General features: G+C 46.2%; 1 protein-coding gene across 1 annotated transcript in view; it reads left to right on the forward strand.

The window, feature by feature from the left end:
• The window catches only part of PRDM6 (PR/SET domain 6), a 98,765-nt gene that overhangs the window by 62,425 nt on the left and 15,173 nt on the right, over positions 1–21,167 (forward strand). The window contains exons 3-5 of the mRNA XM_021702004.1: positions 4,316–4,443; positions 7,960–8,084; positions 20,094–20,436. Coding sequence (XP_021557679.1) covers positions 4,316–4,443; positions 7,960–8,084; positions 20,094–20,436 — 596 coding nt within the window. The remainder of the gene's footprint in view (positions 1–4,315; positions 4,444–7,959; positions 8,085–20,093; positions 20,437–21,167) is intronic.

The raw sequence follows: 21,167 nt of genomic DNA on the forward strand, positions 1-21,167 counted from the left end.
TTTCTTTCTTTCTTTTCTTTCTTTCTTTCTTTCTTTCTTTCTTTCTTTCTTTCTTTCTTTCTTTCTTTCTTTCTTTCTTTCTTTCTTTCTTTCTTTCTTTCTTTTCTTTCTTTCCTTCCTTCCTTCCTTCCTTCCTTCCTTCCTTCCTTCCTTCCTTCCTTCCTTCCTTCCTTCCTTCCTTTCTTTCTTTCTTTCTTTCTTTCTTTTCTTTCTTGCTACCTTCCTAAAACCAGTGTGCCAGATATGCTGCTATGGTTTTGAGAGTTTTCTACTGCAAAATTTTACCTTTTTCCCACCAAGTATCCTGTGTGTTTCTTTACGTGTATTTCCCACACTTTCACCGGGTCTTTTTTTTTGGCTGCTTTAGAAAGAATAGCAAATACTAAAACTTTGGTTGTTTCATGTTCATTCAGGACAGAGTACAAAGTCTAAAGCAAAACTATGCTTTATTCAAGTGTTCTTCCAGAATGAATCTTTCCCTTAGTATAAATTCCACTCTCTTACCTTCATCGTCATTATTTGAATGAATGAAATTTCTGACCTCTTTGACATTTTCGTAGATTCTGAGAGGATTGTCTCAGCACCTTGTGCACGGGTTTTGGTGTTTTTCTGCTTATTTCAAATCTTTTGAAAGGAAATGAAAACAAAATGAATGTTGGTGTCAGCATTAATTCATCTCCTTAAATTCCTTGAGTTTTTTTTTAGACCTCCTAGGTATCTAATTTAAAATTTCATTTTAGTGTCACACAAATGTAGCTGTTAACACAACCTCCAAAAACACTTTCCTGAACTTGAAATTGTTGCTCTCACCTGAAACTTGTTGAAGTATTTCTTCCCTTATGCAGGCACCAGTGCCCTTGTATAGTTCAGTTACACAAGGAATTTTACACATACCCCCTTTTTATTTTTTATTTTATTTTATTAGAGCAGGAGAGAGGCGGGGAGGAGCTGAGGGAGAGGGAGAGAGAGAATCTTAAGCAGGCTCCATGCTCAGCGTGGAGCCTGATGTAACACTCGATCTCACAATCCTGAGATCATGACCTGAGCTGAAATCAGTAGTCGGATGCTTAACTGACTGAGCCACCCAGGCACACCCACATACCCCCTTTTTCTTTTTTTTTTTTTAAGATTTTATTTATTTATTTGAGACAGAATGAGAGACAGAGAGCATGAGAGGGAGGAGGGTCAGAGGGAGAAGCAGACTTCCTGCCGAGCAGGGAGCCCGATGCGGGACTTGATCCCAGGACTCCAGGGTCATGACCTGAGCCGAAGGCAGTCGCTTAACCAACTGAACCACCCAGGCGCCCAATACCCCCTTTTTCAATACACTGAACTCTTAAATGGAAACAAAGTTGAACTGATGATGGAGAATAATGATAGGGCCCAAACAAGTCCCTAGAGCTTTTCTGGGGAGATCATCCTTAGTTCCTGTTTAGGCTTACATTTGGGCATCCTGGTTTTCCCACTTTTATTATTATTATTGTGACTTGACATTTTATGACATTTATGAAGCTTTTATTTGAGGGGGGACTTGGGTGAGATGGATGTAATCAGATTTGTGTTTTGAAAGATCAGTCTGGCTGTGGTATAGAGACTAGGTTGGAGGGGCCTGGGGAAGGTGCAGGGAGGTCAGTGGGGAGCCGGATGAAGGCCCGCAGGTGCACGAGGAAGCCATCCCCGGCTGGGATGGTGACAGTGGATGGGGCGAGATGGAGTCACTGGAAAAACATTTAGGAGGCAAATTTACCTGGATTTGGTGATGGCCAGGTGCTGGGGGCCGAGGGAGAAAACCACATCAAGGTCCAGTGAGTTTCCTCGACCCTGATTGGGTGCGCAGCTATGGGATCTAAGAAGGTGCCTGAGATTTTCGTCCCGGTTCTGTGTGAAATAGTGTAAAGTCAGGGAGGCCTCATGCCCTGCGCTACGCTGTGTGATGCTTGGAAAAAGCCTGACAAATAGTCACCTGCTCTCCTCAAGGCAGGTAGGAGGCAGGCAAAGTGGTAGGATTCCTGTAGTTACAGTCTACGCAGCTTGAGGAGTGTAGGAAGAAGCCCCTTTATACTCATTTTCAAGACTGGCTAGACATGGTGTTCAGATGAGCCATCATTCAAGGTAGCAACCCACTACAGGTAAAGGTTAGAGAAGTTTTTTTTTTTTCTATTTTATTTACTTATTTGAGATGGAGAGAGAGAGAGAACGCGCACATGCAAGAGCAGGGAGAGGGAGGAGCAGGCTCCCCATGAGCAGGGAACCCGACACGGGGGCTCGATCCCAGGACCCTGGGATCATGACCTGAGCCGAAGGCAGATGCTTAACTGACTGAGCCACCCGGGTGCCCCAAATGTTGGGGAGTTTCACGTGCTGTTGATGACATTGGCTAGAAGCACAAAGGAGAATGGTATTTCTCAAAATGCTTTGTAATTATTTTCACCAACAGCTCTCAAGGAAAGTCTGTTCATCGGGGAAGGATAGGGCAGAGGGCTGGGTCATCAACATTTTTGGCTCCATTTTAGATAAACATTGGTGTCTGAGAAACTGATGGCTTTTGTTCAGTGTCGCATGGGCTGTCAACAGCAGACTCGGGGTTGAGACTTTGAATCTTTGAGCTTCCTAAAAAGGACACACCAACAGTAAGAACAACAGAGTCACTACAGTGTGATCTAACCTAAAAGCAAAGCCTGTCATTCGTTTGCTCAGGTAGCAGATGTGTCCACCACGTGAAATGATTCTGTTCTCTGCCATGATCCTCAAACTAGGAATTTAAAGAAGTCATTAATCTTAAATATAATATAATCCAGGAATGTCTTTATTCTTCTCAGGCGACCTTGATTATCAGCTGTGATCACGCTCGCAGGCTACCCAGTCAAAGCTTCTCCAGCAATTGCCTTCATTAGATTGATGTCTTTCTTTTATTTGGGGGCAGGGGGTTAGTGGAAAGGTTGGGAGTGGAGACAAATGAGTTGAAGAAAAGCAAGAAAAAAAAAAAAGTCAGCTGTTTAAAATGACTGGAGATAATAAAAGAAACTGTCATCACTAAGCCCTCTGGTCCCCAGAACAGAAATACTGAGCTAAATTAATATGAATGACGATACTAATTTTAGGGTCTAATGTAACCAGTGAGTCTCTCTGTAAGACGTACTCTCCTTGTCCATTTGGAAGAGACTGGAAAGGCTGATCAGAGGGTAAGAGACATAATTTGTCAGGATGCTCTGGGGAAAACCTCAGCAGTTACCAGGATCCCCTCGCTGATTTTATTTGGAAAGGACCAGCCCTACTGTGGTCCTTCTGAGAACCCCACCCCTTGCTTCCTGGATGCCCCAGGGCTGGGAGTTCCTTCTGAAGCTGCTGTTACGGAAGCCCTGATCTCCCACTCATCGAGATACCACATCCGCCAAGGTGCCCAGGGCTCACCTGGTTTCTGGAAGTGGGAGCCTATTACCTCACTCGTCAGGGCTGACTCTGGGTGTGCTGGACTGATGTTATGCATGAGACTTTTTGTCCCATGCTCTTTGCCTGGTTTGAAGCGGATTTCATTTCCTTGAATATGATCTTGAAAGAAAATTTGCGTAAGATGACTTAAAGCAGTCATTGTTAGACCCACCTCAGTTAAGACATTGAAAATCCATAGGAAGCAGTTAATTTTTTTTCTTTCTCTTTTTGAGGGTCTCTCTTTTTTGATAGTCCTCCTTATAGTTTCAGGTCCTGACAGCTGAAGTCCCACATCCTCTGTGACGTGAAAGTCCATTTATTTCATCCAAATTTTGTTTTTTGTTTTTTGTTTTTGTTTTGTTTTGTTTTTTTTTAACCAGTTCTGTGCATTTCCATAATGCTCCACCTGCCCTCTGCTGGGTATCACCGAGCTTGTCCAACCCATGGTTACTGCTTCCCGAAGGCCTTCGAACAGTTACATGTTTGAGCCGGGGGGGGGTGCGGCTCTGGTGTGGATGTTCCAGCCATGTCAGTGTGGCTTCTCCCTTCAGCTTGCTTTGTTTATCCAGCAGCTCATTACTTAAGAGTAGCCTGTCAAAATAGGTTTAAATATCCTTTGGGAAACATGGTCCCTCACATCTTTGAGATACCAGAAATATGTTGAATACAGGGAAGATTGGCTTGATAAGAAAAACATGATCGACTTGCATCACCAAAAAATATTTTCCTGTCATTCCAGTTGCGTTTCCACAGGCATCAGTAAGCCCCCCGCAAACCTACAGGCCATACGTTTCTGCAGCCGACACATAAAGACACCAAGGGAAGCAGGGAAAAATGATTGCTGATGATTCGTTCTAACTACTTGACCTTCTGACCTCTTCTCTAGATATATGACCAAGATGGGACACTACAGCACTTTATTGATGGTGGGGAACCTAGTAAGTCGAGCTGGATGAGGTATATCCGGTGTGCAAGGCACTGCGGAGAGCAGAATCTAACAGTAGTTCAGTACAGGTAAAGTATATCTTGATTTACCCCCTATGGAGCTGAAGCCCTTCGGCTTGCATTTACAAAATTCAGGCTTGCTGCTAGTTGTGAAAAATCCTGCAGAGAGTCCTGCAGAACCCTGTGGGAACGGGCAGGAATTTCTTTTACTGGGTTTCTGGGATCTCCTTAGTTCTTGCAACAGTAATGTCGTGAGAATTCCAGAATAAAGATGCTCGTGGAAGGCCTCTTTCCCTTGGGTGCACATGGTTAAGCTCCTTCCATATCACTGCCGGAACATCTACCACTGCCTGGGTGAGCCTGGAAACCCCGCTGGTGTGGGTGCTTTCCGCCCCCCCCCCCCCCAGCAGATGGTATACTCGCACAGAAATAGGAGCGTGGAGATTCAGCCTCGGATCCCTTGCAGCCCATCCTCTGCAGGCTTGCTGCCTCAGGAAACTGTCCTTCGTACAAAGGCGTGGGAAACCAAGCACTAACTCCCACCCCGCCCCAGGCTGCTCTTCTCAAACTGTTGGGCTCAGCAGCAGCAGCTGAGCCCAAATCACCTCTCCCGCTCCCTCGCTCCCTCGCAAGTTGCCAGAGTGTTTGGCTTTGGCTCTTCGACTGTTCAGACTGTGTTTCAGGTGATGAAGCAGCCCAGAGCACGGAGAAACCCCCCCAGTTCCCTGCGAAGGTTGCACAAAGCCAAAAGGGTAGCAAAGAGGAGGCGGGGCCTCCCTCAGTTCCCAAAATCCTGTGGGCGGGGCGGAGGAGGGGGGATCCCCGCCTCCGCTCAGTGCACCTGTTGGTCAGGCATTTCCACTTGGTGCTAAAGAAGGCTGGAGTGGAGACGAGAGCACGAAAACAGATCACAGAGACAAAAAAATAAAAGCTCTTTTCTCAAAATCCCTCGAAAACATGTGCCGTATAAATATATGACCTCAGTTATAAACAGCCGTGTTCCCTTTAGAATCAGAAGCAACTGTTTAGCTTTAGTAGGCACCACAGACACATCAAAGCAGAAGGCCCTGTCCTCGGCAACTTGGAGTCCTGCCTATGGCTGTTTATTTCCTTACTTGCTTTTTTCTTTTTTTAGTTTTTAAACATGAAGCCTTGTAAAGGAAAAAAAAAAAGAAAAAGAAAAGAAAGGGCTTTCTCCCCCCTATAGGTTGAAGGCTGCACAAATCTGGCTGCCTCTCTGAAGGTCTCCAGTTCAAAAGGAACCTATTTGGGCAGCCTTGGTTTCTTGTGCAGTTATATTTCCTTAAATAATGGTTTCGGTGCATGCCAGTGTCTGGTTACGCTGCCATGTGCGGGCTCTACTCACCTTTATAGCAGCCACATTTCTGTCGTGAAGCTTTTAGGAAACTCGGAGCTAGAAAATTAGTAAACATTGTGCTCGTCCACTCGGCGAGAGATCGTTTGGCTGGCTCTGTCATGAGCACCCGGGGAGCTCTTGAGGCAAACTCTGAATTGGGGGAAGCAAGACGCCCCTAAGGGGAAGGTGGGCAAGTCAGTAAGTCAGTCACCTGTCAGTCAACCGTGAGTGGATTTTACAGCTCCCCTTTCATGCCGGCTATTAAACTTCCAGATCTCTCCGCCGATCTGTTTTTGATTACTTCGGATCTCTCTAAAATGAACTACAAAAACACAATTTAGAAAAACTGGCATCTATTACCAGTGACCACGTCCAAGAGTAAGAAAATAGAAAAGTTGGACCCTGAAGAGCCAGCCTCATTTTTATTGTACATGAATGTCCTCTTCACGAAGAGTCAGCTGGTTTAGATTCATTCTGTTATGATTTGTAATATCTAAATGGAATTTTCTTCAAAGCGCCCTTGATTGATTGACCCTTAGCTGAACGTTTTGTTTTTATTTTGAGGCTGACAATAATGTTTGTTGGCATGTGTTCTGCTTCAACTGCGTTGGGACGCCATGAAGCTATCTTTATGAGTCATCCAACCACAATACTAAATACATGTCAGCAAAGGAAATATTATCTGAAAAGGGAAAAATCCCTTTGATGTGCTTCAACATGCAGAGATTTCTGCGAGTTTTGGAAGCTCTGCCCGCTTGTAAGGAACGGTGTATGCTTACACTTTTTTTTTTCCTTCTTTTTTTCCTCCTCTCGGCCTACTCTGTGCCTCAGAAGACCACCCATTGCTCGAAAACAGTTCTGCTCTTTCAGCGGCAAAGTGTGTCATTTGGTTTTAGCACATTCATTTGCCGGGCGCTGTGTTTATATTAAGGGAAGCCAAACCGAGAGATGAAATGTTACAAGGGTGAAGTACAAAGTCGACTCAATTTTTCTCAAGTTAGGAGATGCCAGTGATTTATAGCTCGGCTCCAATTTTGATTTTTTTATGTAGCAGTGGAAAGAATTAATAAAATGCACAGCTCTCAGAGTTGCGGGAGGGAGGAAGGGTAGTAAGGTCCGGATGACTGGCTGGAGTTTTTGTCAGATATTCATAGAATGTTGGGAAAAACATTCTGCTTAGCTAGCAGTGCCCTCGTGAGACAGAATGGCAGCAAGGAAGGAAAATAACAAGATAAATGAAATTTTTGCAGCTGCAAGTAAAATATTGAGAATCTGCACTTTTTTATTGATCTTTATGATCCCAAGAGCCACTTTGCGGTGACGAAATATGTTGACAAGGGCATATCTCACTGCCATGAAAAATGTGGGGAAGGATTCGCCTTATGTCTGCAGTGTTATACAAGGAACAAATTGCCCTGCTACAGCTGATTCCTTACAGAAAGGCTAAATTTAAGGCCCAGCAACCCTAAACGCTTTTATCTTGAACCTGAGGCTCATATTTGTAGCCATTCTTCATGGAGGAAACCGGTCACGGTCTCCTCATTTTTTTTTTTTTTTTTTAAATCTGTAGGTTTTTCCTTCCAGCACCGGAGCTGTTATAAAAAATGTTTATTTCTTGGTGCGTTCACTCTATCATTTCAGAGGGTAATCTTTCAGCCGGAGTCAAGTGTGCCTCCTGTATTATTGAATTTCCACTCATTCCCCGTAAGAGGGGTTTTCTCTTCTCTCATATCAAACTTTAGAAGACAGGCAACGGGGAAGTTTTTTTTTTTTGTTTTTTTTTTTCTTTTTACTTCTCTCAGTCCTTCGATCCCAAAGCTGCTTCATTTTACTGCAAATCTGGGGACTCCCAATGCCGAGTCGTGGGAATACGCGTCATGCTTTTCCTTCACATCAGAAATCGATAATATTAATTTATATATGAGGGTGAGACGCCAGCATCTGCAATTTGCCAAGAGACAGAATTTTCTCATTAGTGTGAGATAGGATTTTTTTTTTTTTTTCTTTAAAGGAGCTCTGGCTCTCTGCTATCTCCTGGGCCCCGTATCTGTCTCTTCAGCCACGATGTTCTGTGGAGGGTCATTGTAGAGATAAATTGTAAGGTGTTTATCACTCTGGGGTGCAGGCTCTCATTGGTTGCTGGGAATGATAAGGGGGGTGCAGAACTTTTTTCGGGGGCAATAACAATGTACCTCTGACTAAGCTGGGTTTTCTTTTGTTTTGAATAGGTCGAATATATTCTACCGAGCCTGTATAGATATTCCCAGGGGTACCGAGCTTCTCGTGTGGTACAATGACAGCTATACGTCTTTCTTTGGGATCCCCTTACAATGCATTGCCCAGGATGAAAACTGTAAGAATTTATTTTAGCTCTGAATTCACCTCTCACAATACCTCTTTTTGAAAGCTAACGTTTTAAGAGTGTTGCTTGAGACTCCTGAAATACGGTTCGCTCTGATGCGTGATGCAAATGTGCACGAGCCTGTTCCCTCGGTTTCTTTTCCCTCTGTTGTCCTTTGCTTTTTCACAGGGTGTCTTGACTTAACACGGGCCCATCCTTTCTTCACCCGTTGACGATTTCACAACCACTGTCAGAGTTTTAAAAGATCTCTGGCAGCAATGTGAAGGCAGCTGGCGTTCATTGAGCACCTACTGTGTGTCTGGTTCCCTGCTTGCCGCCTGGTGGGGTTACTGGGGCAGCACGAGGGACAGCACGTGTGCTTGAGTGATGCACGATCTTGCAAGAGGCACACTGCAGGCAAAAATGGAATGAATGAGAACACGAGGCTCTGTCATTAGGAGTAAAAGCCCTCTGGTTAATTGGGTGTGCCCCCTCCTACGTAGTGCTCGGAGGGAGAAACTAGCAAAAATCGTAGACCTTTGACTGCGGAATTTGTTTCCCTAAATGTCTTAGTCTAAAACGAACCACGTCACGTTCTTCCATCTCCATGACCGTGGCCATCGTTATCTCTAAAAAAAATAATCTACCACCTAGGCGAGTGCAAAACTTGAAGCAACTTTTACTCAAACGTGTAGTTATGTTTTATCATTTCTTGGGACAATATTTGAAGGTGATTTCCAGGATTTGGAACAGAATGAGGTCATGCTGAGGAGTTTCAGTGAGAAACGCTGGTTTCGGTGATGTCATTTTTTTCCCTTGGCACCAAACTGCCAACGGATAATTGGGAGGAGCTAATGATTTGGGTTTATGTAATAGAAAAAGACACAGAGAGAACAGATCTCTTGAGGAAACTTATTTTGAAAAGTGTTATTTTTCCTTTTCCACTTACTTTCTCTCTCTCTCTCACACACACACACACACAATCTAAAAATTAAAAATGTTCATGTTACTCCTGAGGAAAATGCCAACGATCAGACATTTCTTTTCCACGTTGTCCTTACGTTCTTTGTGAAAAAACAGAATTCTCAAAAAATCATATTTCCGCCAACTTTCCCTTTCTCCTTTACCCTGACCCCAAACCAATCTCAAATCAAAAAATGAGTCTTCGGACATTCAGCACCTTCATCTTGCTTCTCAAGTTTCTACCGGAAAGTCCTTTTCTGCAGTCATGCTCGTGTCTGAGGGAGTGTCTGTTCATGGGAGCAGATCTCAGTGTGGGACACGAGTGTGCGGCATATGTTAGGAGACAGATGTGCACAGGGGGTCAGTACCTGCCGTCTTCCCACGAGGGTTCCAGGCCCTTGCTCTCCTCACACTAGACCGCAGTCCTTGTATGGAAAGACAACAGCATCCGGCCCCCCGACCTGCTGACATGGGCCCGTCTCCTGAACCTTGACGTACCCTCACCTTTTGGAGTATGGAATTGATCCCAAGGCCTGTCTGAAATCTTGTAAGGTCTTCTGTTTCCTCTAACAAAACTTGCTCCAGATCTGAAGACGTTACTGTGGTGTGTGTGTCCAGAAATGTCAGGATAAGCCTATCAAAGCCTAGAGTTCTGATGGACATTGAGTTGTCCAAGGATGTATTCATTCACTGCTCAGATATTTATCGAAAGCCTGCAGTGGGCCGTGTGTCTTTGTAGGTTCTGCAACTACAGCAGCTGAGAATTCCTGCCCTCATGCAGCTTACATTCTGGTGGAGGGAGACAGATTAATGCATGAATAAAGAGGCGAGTAAATACATGGTTTGTCAGGTGGTAATGTTTTGTAGAGAGATGGAAACAGAGAAGGGATGAGGCGTGCCGGGAGTCAGGAGTTGCAGTTTTTGAGAGTGATCAGGGTAGGCCCACTGGGACTGTGGCCTTGGGGATGAGATTTGAGGAGGGGAAGGATCAGCCACATGTTTGTTGTTTGGGAGACGGGCGTTCCACGTGGCGAGGTATAAAGGGTGGAGGCCCCACGATGGGGATGTTCCCGGCCTGTTGGGAGAGTATCCCTGGGGTCAGCATGGGGTTTTGGAGTGAGATGAGAAGTTCACTTAGACGTCAGGTGGGGCATGAGCAAGGAGCTCGTGGGGACCAGAAGGCCCCCATCGGAAGCCTGGTGTTTCCTCAGTGTGGGCCTCGCGAAGGGCGCTTACAGCAGAGTTTCGAGCAGAAGGGTGATATGTTCTGGCTGCCATTGTAAGAGGATGACTCTGGCCACTGAGTGGAGACAGAGAGCAAGGCCTGAGGGTGGAGCAGGGAATCCAGTTCAGGCCCTTGCAGGAATCCAGGGGGAGAGATGATGGTAGTTTGGGCCAGTGTAGACCTGGTGGAGGTGATGAGACGTGGTTGGATTCTGGATGCATTTTGAAAGTAAAGCCAACAGCATTTGCTGACACCTTTGGTGGTGAGTGAGAGAGAAAGAAGTCAAGGATCACTCTAGGGCTTTGGTCTGAGGAACCGGAAGGATGGAACAGCCATTTACTGAGTTATGAGTCAGAAATGGAAACCACCGTGGAAGTGACTTCTTAGGGAGTGCGTTTCTTACCTTGATGCGATCTCTGAGGTGGAAGTCCTACATTTGCAACATTGCTTTCACTTTTTGATGCTGTTATATGGACGAGATGGACTTAAGGATCGGGCTGGAGGATTTGGGGGTCTTATGTGCCATCCACAGCCACCTGACAATAGGTATCTGAGAGTGTACCATCTGGTCCTCGGAGTGCCAAAGTGTCATCAGAAGGGTGCTTTCTGGAAGCACCAGATGCTTTGTTTTTTAATCCTTCTCTTTCCTAGACTCCAGCTGTGCAAAGCACTCTTGAGATTGCTGATTAGAGTATTACATTAACTCTCCCAGGGTTTATGTTGTATCATTTAGCACCTGAAATCCTTGGAAGAAAATGTGAAAAACTAGAGGAGCTTAAAGTATTATGGATTCAGTAGATAGACTAAGCAGCTCTTTTGCGTTGAGTTCCAAGCTCAAAGTGAGGGTGGAGGGAAGTTTAAAGAAAATTAAGTCATTGACGGAAACGCTCCACAATGACAATCCCCCCTTCCCCCTAACGGTATTATAGGAATTTTATTTCAGTTCCTGTCTCAAAGTCATATATCTCCTCTACACTATCTGATGAAGCTTTCTGCTGGTTTCTTGGGTGGCCAATCACATGACAGATATATGACTTTAACTCTAAGATGGATTCTCATTCCACATGATTCACTGAGAGAGCTGGGAATGCTTTTTAATGAGGGTTCCTTATTCTGTACAGAGAGAATACTCTGTGTGATTTAAAAGCACAAATGTGTGAAAGGGCATGGACAGATAATTTAACAGATAGCCTTCCACAGCCCTTAGTAATTTAAATCATCTCAACTGGATTAGCAATTCTAAGATATTTTTTATCCCACTGAGCTAGCCACAGAATAAATTGGGTACCTTAAAAAAGGGGCTGCTTGAAGATACCGGAGACTTATGTGACAAAATGCCTCCACAGAGCCTCCTTATACGGCTATGCACACACCAATTACTAAAATGCTCCCTGGATGAATCTTGAGACTTTTGTTGCCATTATTTGAAGGGATTAAACATTTCAGCCCGTAGTTTCCTTTGTTAACAAAACGGATATGTGGCCCAAGACATTCAAGGGCAATGTGATTTTATTTTTTTTAAAGATTTTATTTTATTTATTTGACAGAGACACAACGAGAGAGGGAACACAAGCAGGGGGAATGGGAGAGGGAGAAGCAGGCTTCCTGCAGAGCAGGAAGCCCGATGCGGGGTTCGATCCCAGGACCCCGGGATCATGACCTGAGCCGAAGGCAGACGCTTAACCACTGAGCCACCCAGGCGCCCCTGGCAATGTGATTTTACTTAGCGAATAATACTTATTAAGCAGTTTCATGTATTAAAAGATCATTTTCCTCCCCTGGTTCTTTCATCCACACAAGTACACGCTTCCTCCTGAGCGTGTGCGGTGGGCTGAGGCTTGAGTGACTGTCCCTTCGGGGGGGGCGCCCGTAAAACGGTGAATGCCCTCAAGGGCCCAAACAAGCCATAGAAAGCTGCCAGGCCTTGAAGAGAGGGCAGGGTTTCCCACAGGCACTGGGGCTCTGGAAGCAACTCCTCTGTTATTTTCTTTTTAAGAAACCGGGGTTATAAATGTAATAGAGCTCCGAGGAGAGAGCCGCTCCATCCACCGTGGGCCTTTCAGAAGAGCCCGAAGCAAAGCCTGTGTCGACAGATTGCATCCGTGAGGAGGAACGAGGCTCCCCCAAAGCGTCCGGGGGGGGGGATTAGCTCCTGCCGAGTGTAAAGACCATAGTGCATTCGTATTCATTTCAGAGGAAATTAAAAAAAAAAAAATAGGGAATAAATGTTCAACAGGTCTTCCTGCTGCTTAAGCCTCGGCCTGGGATGCCAAGTTGCCAGAACGTGGACCTCTTTGGCCCCGCAGCATTCCCATGCTGACATGAACGCCACCCCTGTCCAGCCTGCCTCCTCCTCTTGACTATACAGAGCAGGAAACAAAAAGGGGCACCTCTGCGTAGGGCCCCTCACCTCTGCCGTCCCACCGACAGGGAGGGGCTAGGCCCAGGCTCAGGCCTTCCCTCTGGGAAGGAGGAGAAGCTTGCAGTATCGTTGGGTCGAGCACCGTGACGAGGAACAGGGACTCAGGCCCTGTCCTCAAGCCTAGAAGAAGGCACATGAGCACGCAGCAGAAACCAGACACGGCACAGGAACCAAGTCACATGGCCGTGGCCATGAGCCTGAGCTGAGGGGGATTGGGCTGAGCACTGATACAGTTGGGAGGAGTCAAGGCTCCAGGCCCCTTGTGTACCGTAGGGAGCTGGGACTGGACTCCTTACGTAAGTCCAGGAACTGTCCCTGACTGAGGACTAGAAAAATGCTCCCCACCGCCCAGTGAGCCAAGGAGCTGTCCATTTCAGGCCACTGGGAAAAACACAGTGCCACTGTCTAAAAACCAGCCCCTGCCTTTGGGATGTTGTGGGGCTGGATTTTGCACTACCTGCCAGGTATAGAAACCTTGGGCCAACGAACAAAGATTGCTCCAGAACTGCGGAAACCTGTCGTGTGCTAGAAGAAGCAAAGAGAAGTCACCCCATAGGGATGCCTCCGTATCGGCATAGGACTCCCAACAGAAGGCAGCGCCCACTGGAAATGCGCCCGCAGCAAGAAATGACCCCCCTCCCCCAAAAAAAACAAACCCAAAATCCCAGGGAAACCCACTGTTGTGAAAGATTCAATCTCTTTGGGTGCTTTGGAATGGGAGGGTATGCTGCCTAGATCCCAACCTTGCTATCAGCTTGAGGCACTCATTCCCCCAGTTTGTGGAGAAGAAGGGGCTGCCAGCTTTCAGATGAGTTTGTCTCCAGGAATTATCTTCCGCCTAAGAGAGCCTCTCTGCCCTCAGTCATTAGCCTGTGTCCAGTGGCTGGTCAACGTGGGGGCTGCTAAGGACTGCTCCCCCTGTCCCAAAGCAGGACAACTATGAAGGACCCCCCCGCCCCCAAGCTCCAGAGCTGTCCATCACCTCCATGGACATGGTCCTCCTGCATGCAAAACTGCAAATCTCCATTTCAGTCTTTTTCCAGGGGACCTGACTTAGGTATTCCCAGATTTGCGTTTCCAATCCAGACCTCTCTACTGAGCCCCATACTCCCGTCCACTTGTCTACTCCACCTTTGCCTTTGGTATCTCACCTGAGTGTTCAGCTCAGCATGTACACCTGAAACCATTCTGCCTCTCCCTCAGTTCAGTAGCTCACCCCCATTCATCCAGTTGTTCTTTCTAGAAACCCAACACCTAACTCTCACCTTTCTATCCAGTCAGTTACAAAGCCCCATTGATTGGATATTCTTAAGTGCCCTTCTTTTCACTTCTGCTACCCCTTGGTCAGTGTAAGCACCAGCTTTGGCACAGACCACTGTAGTCTCCAGTGTGTCACATTTTCCTCGGTGGCTTCACAGCGGCCCAAGTGAAGTCTCACTGATGTGCTTATTTTATGGTTTCAGCTCATTTGCGTGTTTTGTGAATAGGTAATTTGGTTCCATAGACCAAAATCCGGAAAGGTCTATGGACATATAATTCCCCTTAGAAGTCAGTTGATAGATTCCCAGGTCTCCTTCCAGATGTCTTTTTTTTTTTTTGCCTACTCTATTCAAGCATGGTCTCCCTCTCTTTCTCTGGCTCTCACTCTGCCCCTCGCCCTTTTCTGCAGATAGTGGTAGCGTACTATACACATTGTTCTGCACCTCACTTTTTCATTTAACCGTATAGAATGATGGTGCATTTAGAGCATAAATCTCATCACCTCACACCCTAATTTAAAACCCTTTTTTGGGGCGCCTGGGTGGCTCAGTTGGTTAAGCGACTGCCTTCGGCTCAGGTCATGATCCTGGAGTCCCGGGATCGAGTCCCGCATCGGGCTTCCTGCTCGGCAGGGAGTCTGCTTCTCCCTCTGACCCTCCCCCCTCTCATGTGCTCTCTCTCTCTCTCATTCTCTCTCTCAAATAAATAAATAAAATCTTTAAAAAAAAAAAAAACCCTTTTTTGGCTTGCCATTACTCTTATAATGAATCCCCAGTTCTTCAGTACGGTAGCCCATGGTCCGCATAGAGTCTCCAGAAGGTATTTTGTGTGGCTCACATCGTGCTTTACAGAATGAGAATTTGAGCATTGTTGGACTGGCCGTGCCCTGTTCCGTTTAGATTTTTAAAGATTTTATTTAATTATTTGACACAGAGAGAGTGCAAGCAGGGGGAGTAGCAGGTAGGCTCCCCGCTGAGCAAGGAGCCCCATTCAGGGCTCGATCCCAGGACTCTGGGATCATGACCTGACCAAAGGCAGACACTTAACTGATTGAGCCACCCAGGCTCCCCAAAGTATAGCTACTTAGAGCAGGACTTAAGCAACACAGAAAGCTGTTCTTCCTAAACTGCAGCCTCCCTGGCTATGACAATCGAAAGTATTCACAAAACACAGGACATTATCAGAGAGGGGACAGCCCCTCTCTGTCCAGCCCCTGTCCAGCCCCAGTTTGTTGCAGACCCTACATCCTCTGTTGAGTTCCTTCCTCCCTTAGCATCTCCACAGACCCTATGGCCAAACTGCCCACGTTTCATCTTCTTGCATTGTCTTTTTTTCCCCATCACACCTGTCTGAGACCTGTGCATCCTACGGGATTCACATTCAAGGTCACTGCCTTAGGGAAGCTGCCCCTCCCACCCCAGCTGTAGCCATCCTGGTGATATGCTTTCCAGGCACCTCTTCGTATCTCTCATAGCACATATCACACTTGCAGCAACACGCACATGTTGTTCACATTTTGTTCTTTCTGAACCTGGGAGATGCCTTGGCAGTGAATGGTGATTGACAATTCACGGTACAACCTGCAAGTAAGGGCATTTTAGATTTGATGAAACAGAGTAAGTACTTCTTTGTAGAAACATCAGTTTGATACCTGTCTCTGTCACTGGAGTGTAAGTGGCATGAGGCCAGGGGCTGGGGCTTACTTACCCCTCCACACCCCCCCACCCCCAGCCCCAGTACCCGCAGCACCAGCCATGTCAGGCATGGAGCAGAAGCTCACTAAGTATTTGGGGGCTGAATGAATGGACGAAAGGTTGTTTTAGGGATTCTGCATTTGCCGCTCCCACTCTTTCGATTTTCCAGGATTTGATGAGTTCATGTTGTTCCCTGACTCTAGATCCTTTAGGGCTTTGAGAGTTTGCCCTCTACCCCTTCATCTTTGTCTGGTAGGTGGAAGAGATTTACCAGCTCAGTGTGTCTTCGTGTAGAAGGCACTTCATCGTCTAGGTCACTTTGGTTAGTCATCTCAGTCCTCTTGCACTTGTCTGTATGGGCTGTCCCCTCTCTGATAATGTCCTGTGTTTTGTGAATACTTTCGATTGTCGTAGCCAGGGAGGCTGCAGTTTAGGAAGAACAGCTTTCTGTGTTGCTTAAGTCCTGCTCTAAGTAGCTATACTTTGGGGAGCCTGGGTGGCTCAATCAGTTAAGTGTCTGCCTTTGGTCAGGTCATGATCCCAGAGTCCTGGGATCGAGCCCTGAATGGGGCTCCTTGCTCAGCGGGGAGCCTACCTGCTACTCCCCCTGCTTGCGCTCTCTCTGTGTGTCAGATAATTAAATAAAATCTTTAAAAAATAAATAAAAAATAAAAAGCTATGCTTCATAGATTTCTAGGGTCCTGTGGAAGTGTGTAGGAGCTCTGCAGGACAGGTTAGAGGTCAGATATCATTGCTTTTGTGATGATTATTTCTTCCCATCCTTACTTTTTCTTCTCTCTGCATTACATGCTCATTTCATTCAGCAAGATTGAATTGAGTCACACTTAAAGTAAAGGAGCATATACCAAAAGGAGAGTAGCATGTCACTGTTGCTACTTATTGCTTGAAAGCTCTGAGGTGTCCCAGAGAAGGAAATAATGAGACAGAGCATAATTTTATTCCAGCCATCTGCACTTCTAATTGCCCTATATTATTACTACCTCAAATCTCATATATCCCAGATTATTATACAAACTGGTATAAATTTTTCTTTATTACCATGTTGACATTGATCATTAGAGTTAAGTTCATTTGCCCACCAATTCTCGTGCTTCGTATAAAGGTGATGTGACCTTATGGTTTTTGAAAAGTAATTTACTAGGTTATTTTTCAGGAGAGGTGAGAAAGTCAGAATTTGTAATCTCTACGTAAAGTCTCCTTTGCGTTAATTTCTCCCAAAGGCATTATATTCCTCTTCCCATCGTGAAGCTTGGGGCTGGTGATCCTGCTCTCATGCATGCTGATGACATCTTCATTTGACGATCTTTCCACCATGCCTTCCTGTTGGTCTGGCATTTCCCGCCCCGCAAGAGCTTCGTGTTGCCTGAAAACGTGCGGGTTCCCCTGTGATTTGTCTCTTCTGGATTAGTTATAAACAGGCGACACAAAATGGGTTCTGCCCTGATCTCTGACAATGCTGCTGTTATTTTTTGCTAAAAAAGTGCTAAACCCTGTGTAAAATCCTCCTCCTTACCTTTCAACGCCGATTTCAAGAGTAAACAGTCTGTGTGCAATGATTTTTTGGGGGGGGAAGCCTAAAATGTATGGACAAATTTCATATTGATTATACACTTTTGCCTCAGAAGTCGAAATTACATGTAACTATTTATATATAAAATAAAGGTAGACACATAAACATGCACATGGGTGTGTATAGGTGTATATATATATACATATATGTATATATGACATATATGTTTATGGGATATATTTATACACACACACGAAACACTGTGCTAGCTATAAAATATTCCTTTTATTTTTGAAACACAGCTGGTGAGCAGTGACAAGATAGGAGTGTGGCCAGAAAAAAAAAATGCCTTGGAAGTTAGAAGGCTAAAGCTTACAGCTCAGCTGTGTCCTTAACTGCCTGTGACCCTGGGCAGGTTCCAGTATTGGACCTTCTGGGGCTTCAGCTTTTTTTACTTGTAATAAGAGAGAGTTTTGGTTTAGATCAGTGATTCTCGCACCTGAGGGTCCATGAGAAGCACTTGAGAGAGCGTCTGAAAGTGCAGACGCCCAGGTCCTATCAAGAGAGTCTGATTTAATTTTTTAAAAGCCTCTCCTGCGAGTATAAATGTGCATTCAGCTGCATAGACCCTAGAGTCTTCCCAGGTCTGCGAATCTCTTCTTTCTTTTCCCTTCCCAAGACAGGATGGGCCATGCTGCCAGAGCCCCATAGACAGAGCTGTTCCTTTTGGTGGATTTGTGTCATAGCTGTGATTATACAGAACAGCCTCTGGGTTGGACAGTCCTTAATGGCAACACACTATCCACTTTGTGTCTCCACCACACATGGTGTCTCCATGTCCAGCTCAAGCACGGAGCCTCCTGGCAGTCACGGTCCACCACCGTTCGCTCTTTGCAGTTGAACACGCTTGAGTTTGCACGCTACATCGGCATCTCAGCGATGGTCCATGGCAGGGAAGGACGAGAGCCCCCAGGTCATGTGTGTCCTTCCATGTGACCTTGAACCAGTGGCCAAGAGCTGTGGTTTACTTCCCATCCCCTGTCTTTTTGCCCCTCAACCTCTTCCAATTTTTTGGTCTCTGATTTTCTTCTCTCGCCCGCCCTGTGACCTTTAATCCCTTTGACCCTGGAAATAACCAATAAATACATTTTATTGACGCAGTAGTTACTTAAAACAAGAATGGCAGTTTTAAAGCATATTAGCTTCTAGGGGCGCCTGGGTGGCTCAGTCATTAAGCATCTACCTTCGGCTCAGGTCATGGGATCGAGCCCCGCATTGGGCTCCCTGCTCTGCGGGAAGCCTGCTTCTCCCTCTCCCACTCCCCCTGCTTGTGTTCCCCCTCTCTCGCTGTGCCTCTCTCTGTCAAATAAATAAATAAAAATCTTAAAAAAACAAAACAAAAGATAAAGCATATTAGCTTCTGATCACTTCTGCCCCTGTGAGTTGACCAGTGAGTGCACGAGATAGGTTATTAGCACCATAACAACTTAAAAAAAGAAAACGATTTCACGTCTGTTAGGCTCCCTTCCTCAGAAATGTTTCTTACTTCTAGTTCTTTCCCCACCATTGCAGTTCACATCCGTCTTCGCTCATTCCAGTCTCTTCTCTATAATAGCAGGAGTGATGGCTGTCATTGATGGGAGGCCGTATGGTGGATACTTTCATTGTCTCGTTTACATGTCCTAACGGGGTTTCAAGATGAGGCCAGTGCTCCTAGGGCTTCACATCTGGGGAGTGGCAGCCATGGCATTTTCTAAAAGCTATCTATGTATGGACTTAATCCTTAGGGTGACCATTTTACATTTCACCAAGGACAAAATTGGGGATTTCGACTTTCGGACTTACCAGGCGTCCCAAGGCTAATATAGATAGTGGAGGTAAGACGGAGGCCATCTCAACCACTTAGCCATGCTGCTGTTACTTTCAGGATTCTTGCTCTCACTGGCCTCCTTTTACAGATGGGGAAACTGAGGCACAGACATATTTTACATATATATATATATTTTCTTTTTCTTTTTTTAATAACTTGCCTAAGATCACCAAGCTAATAGAAGGCAGAGTCAGGATTTGAATCTTGGTCTTTCTGATTCTCAAACCCACGTTGCCAGCACCCTACTCTGTTACCCCCATCTTACCTTATTCGCTGCACCCTATCTGTAAATCACCTGAACACTTTTCTCTTGCCATTTTCTTCCTTTTCTTTCTTGCTGTTTCTGTACAGAGACACTCTGTGTCTATTTCCTGGGCCTGACATCTTTTATTTCTTTCTTTATTTGGACTTTAAAGAGCCTCTGAGGTCTGCCCCCCTCTTGCACCCCTTATTTCCATGGTGTTGAGAACCCATGCCCTGCTTGGTCATCCTGTCCCCGTCGCCATCCCACCAAGCTGCCAGACTTCTGTCTCCAGGTGTCTATCACATTGCTCGCTTCATCTTTCAGCCACTTTTTCTGGAATGTCCTGTGCTGGCAAGGTCTAGTGGAAGGCCTGAAATCCTGAGGGCCTGGATCTCTACCTTCTCGCCATTGCTCAGGGTTACCCTCTGTGGGCAGCCACCCTTTCTCTCCCCCTCCTTTGCTGGTTGTCCCTTCTGAACTCCCTCTGAACCTTGGGTGCAGTGTGGAGCCTCATTCTGGAGTCTTTCTCTCTCCACTCGGAAGTGAACTCTGTGAGGCAAAGACAGCATGCCAACAATCCTGAGCGTATAGTATTTGCTAAATAAATAGGCACTGAGCGAGCTAGTAATTGGCAGCAATCCTGCTTCCCCGCCCCCCCCCCCAGTCAAGTAGTCCGTTACCATGTGACTTTGGAGTCCAGAAACATTTTTTTAAATCTTGATCTAAAGGAGTTTTTTTTTAAACTGTGTGGTACTGTGCTTCTTTTAAAGGCCAGCAAAACTAATCCCCTCATCCTCTTGCTGTTCTCCCAGTAAATGTCCCCTCGACGGTCATGGAGGCCATGTGCAGACAGGACGCCCTACAACCCTTCAGCAAGAGCAGCAAGCTGCCCCCCGCCGCCCCGCAGCGCTCCGTGGTCTTCCCGCAGACTCCCTGCACCAGGAACTTCTCTCTCCTGGACAAGTCTGGGCCCATGGAATCGGGATTTAACCAGATCAACGTGAAAAACCAGCGAGTGCTTGCGAGCCCGACTTCCACCAGTCAGCTGCACCCGGAGTTCAGTGACTGGCATCTCTGGAAATGCGGCCAGTGCTTTAAGACTTTCACGCAGCGGATCCTCTTACAGATGCACGTGTGCACGCAGAACCCCGACAGGTAACCCTGACTCTCGCTAAGGGAGACCCACTGCTTGCCTTCCACCCACCAGGCTCCGGGCGCCTCCTCCACCCGCACCACGCCTAGGGATTGGGGGGGCGGGGGGGGACCCTGTGATGGGAGGTGTGTGTGTTCTAGAAGGGCAGAGATGAATGGTGGGGCCCCTGCTCGACTTTATTGTTGGGACAGGCTACGGGAACGACAGGGGTTGCAGGGAGGGTTCTGCTCTTGCTTCCCACGTGGTTCTGTCCACGTCCGATGGGGAGCAAAGTAGACGGCACATGTCTGAATATCAGAGATGGAAAAATGAGGTCCAGATCATCAGAATCCTCTCTGTCTTCCTAAGATAATATAGCTGGATGCTCTGCTTGCTGTCGCGGGCATTTCAGGGTTCACCTCCAGTGTGCCGTGGGTATGAACTTAATTAAGTACTAAGAGGTAATGAATTGGAATTTTTTGCTTAGTGCTATTTTTCTTCAGTGCATGCAAAGCCATAAATCCTGCAAAGCTGTCAAAAGGAAATACCTACTCTGCTAGTGATGTGGAGGAAAACAGATGCCACTTATTCAATAAACTAATATCCACACAGAAGAAAAATGTTGACTAGATACCTCAGAGTCAAAGTTGGTTTGAAAGTTTGTCAATAAAGAATTTTATGGCCATGAACTGAGGATGAAATTTAGCTGAACAAGTGAATTAAAATTTCAGGTGCTCTGACGAGTGGCACAGTA

Source organism: Neomonachus schauinslandi, chromosome 7 (genome assembly GCF_002201575.2).
Source record: "Neomonachus schauinslandi chromosome 7, ASM220157v2, whole genome shotgun sequence".
Lineage (NCBI taxonomy): Eukaryota > Metazoa > Chordata > Mammalia > Carnivora > Phocidae > Neomonachus > Neomonachus schauinslandi.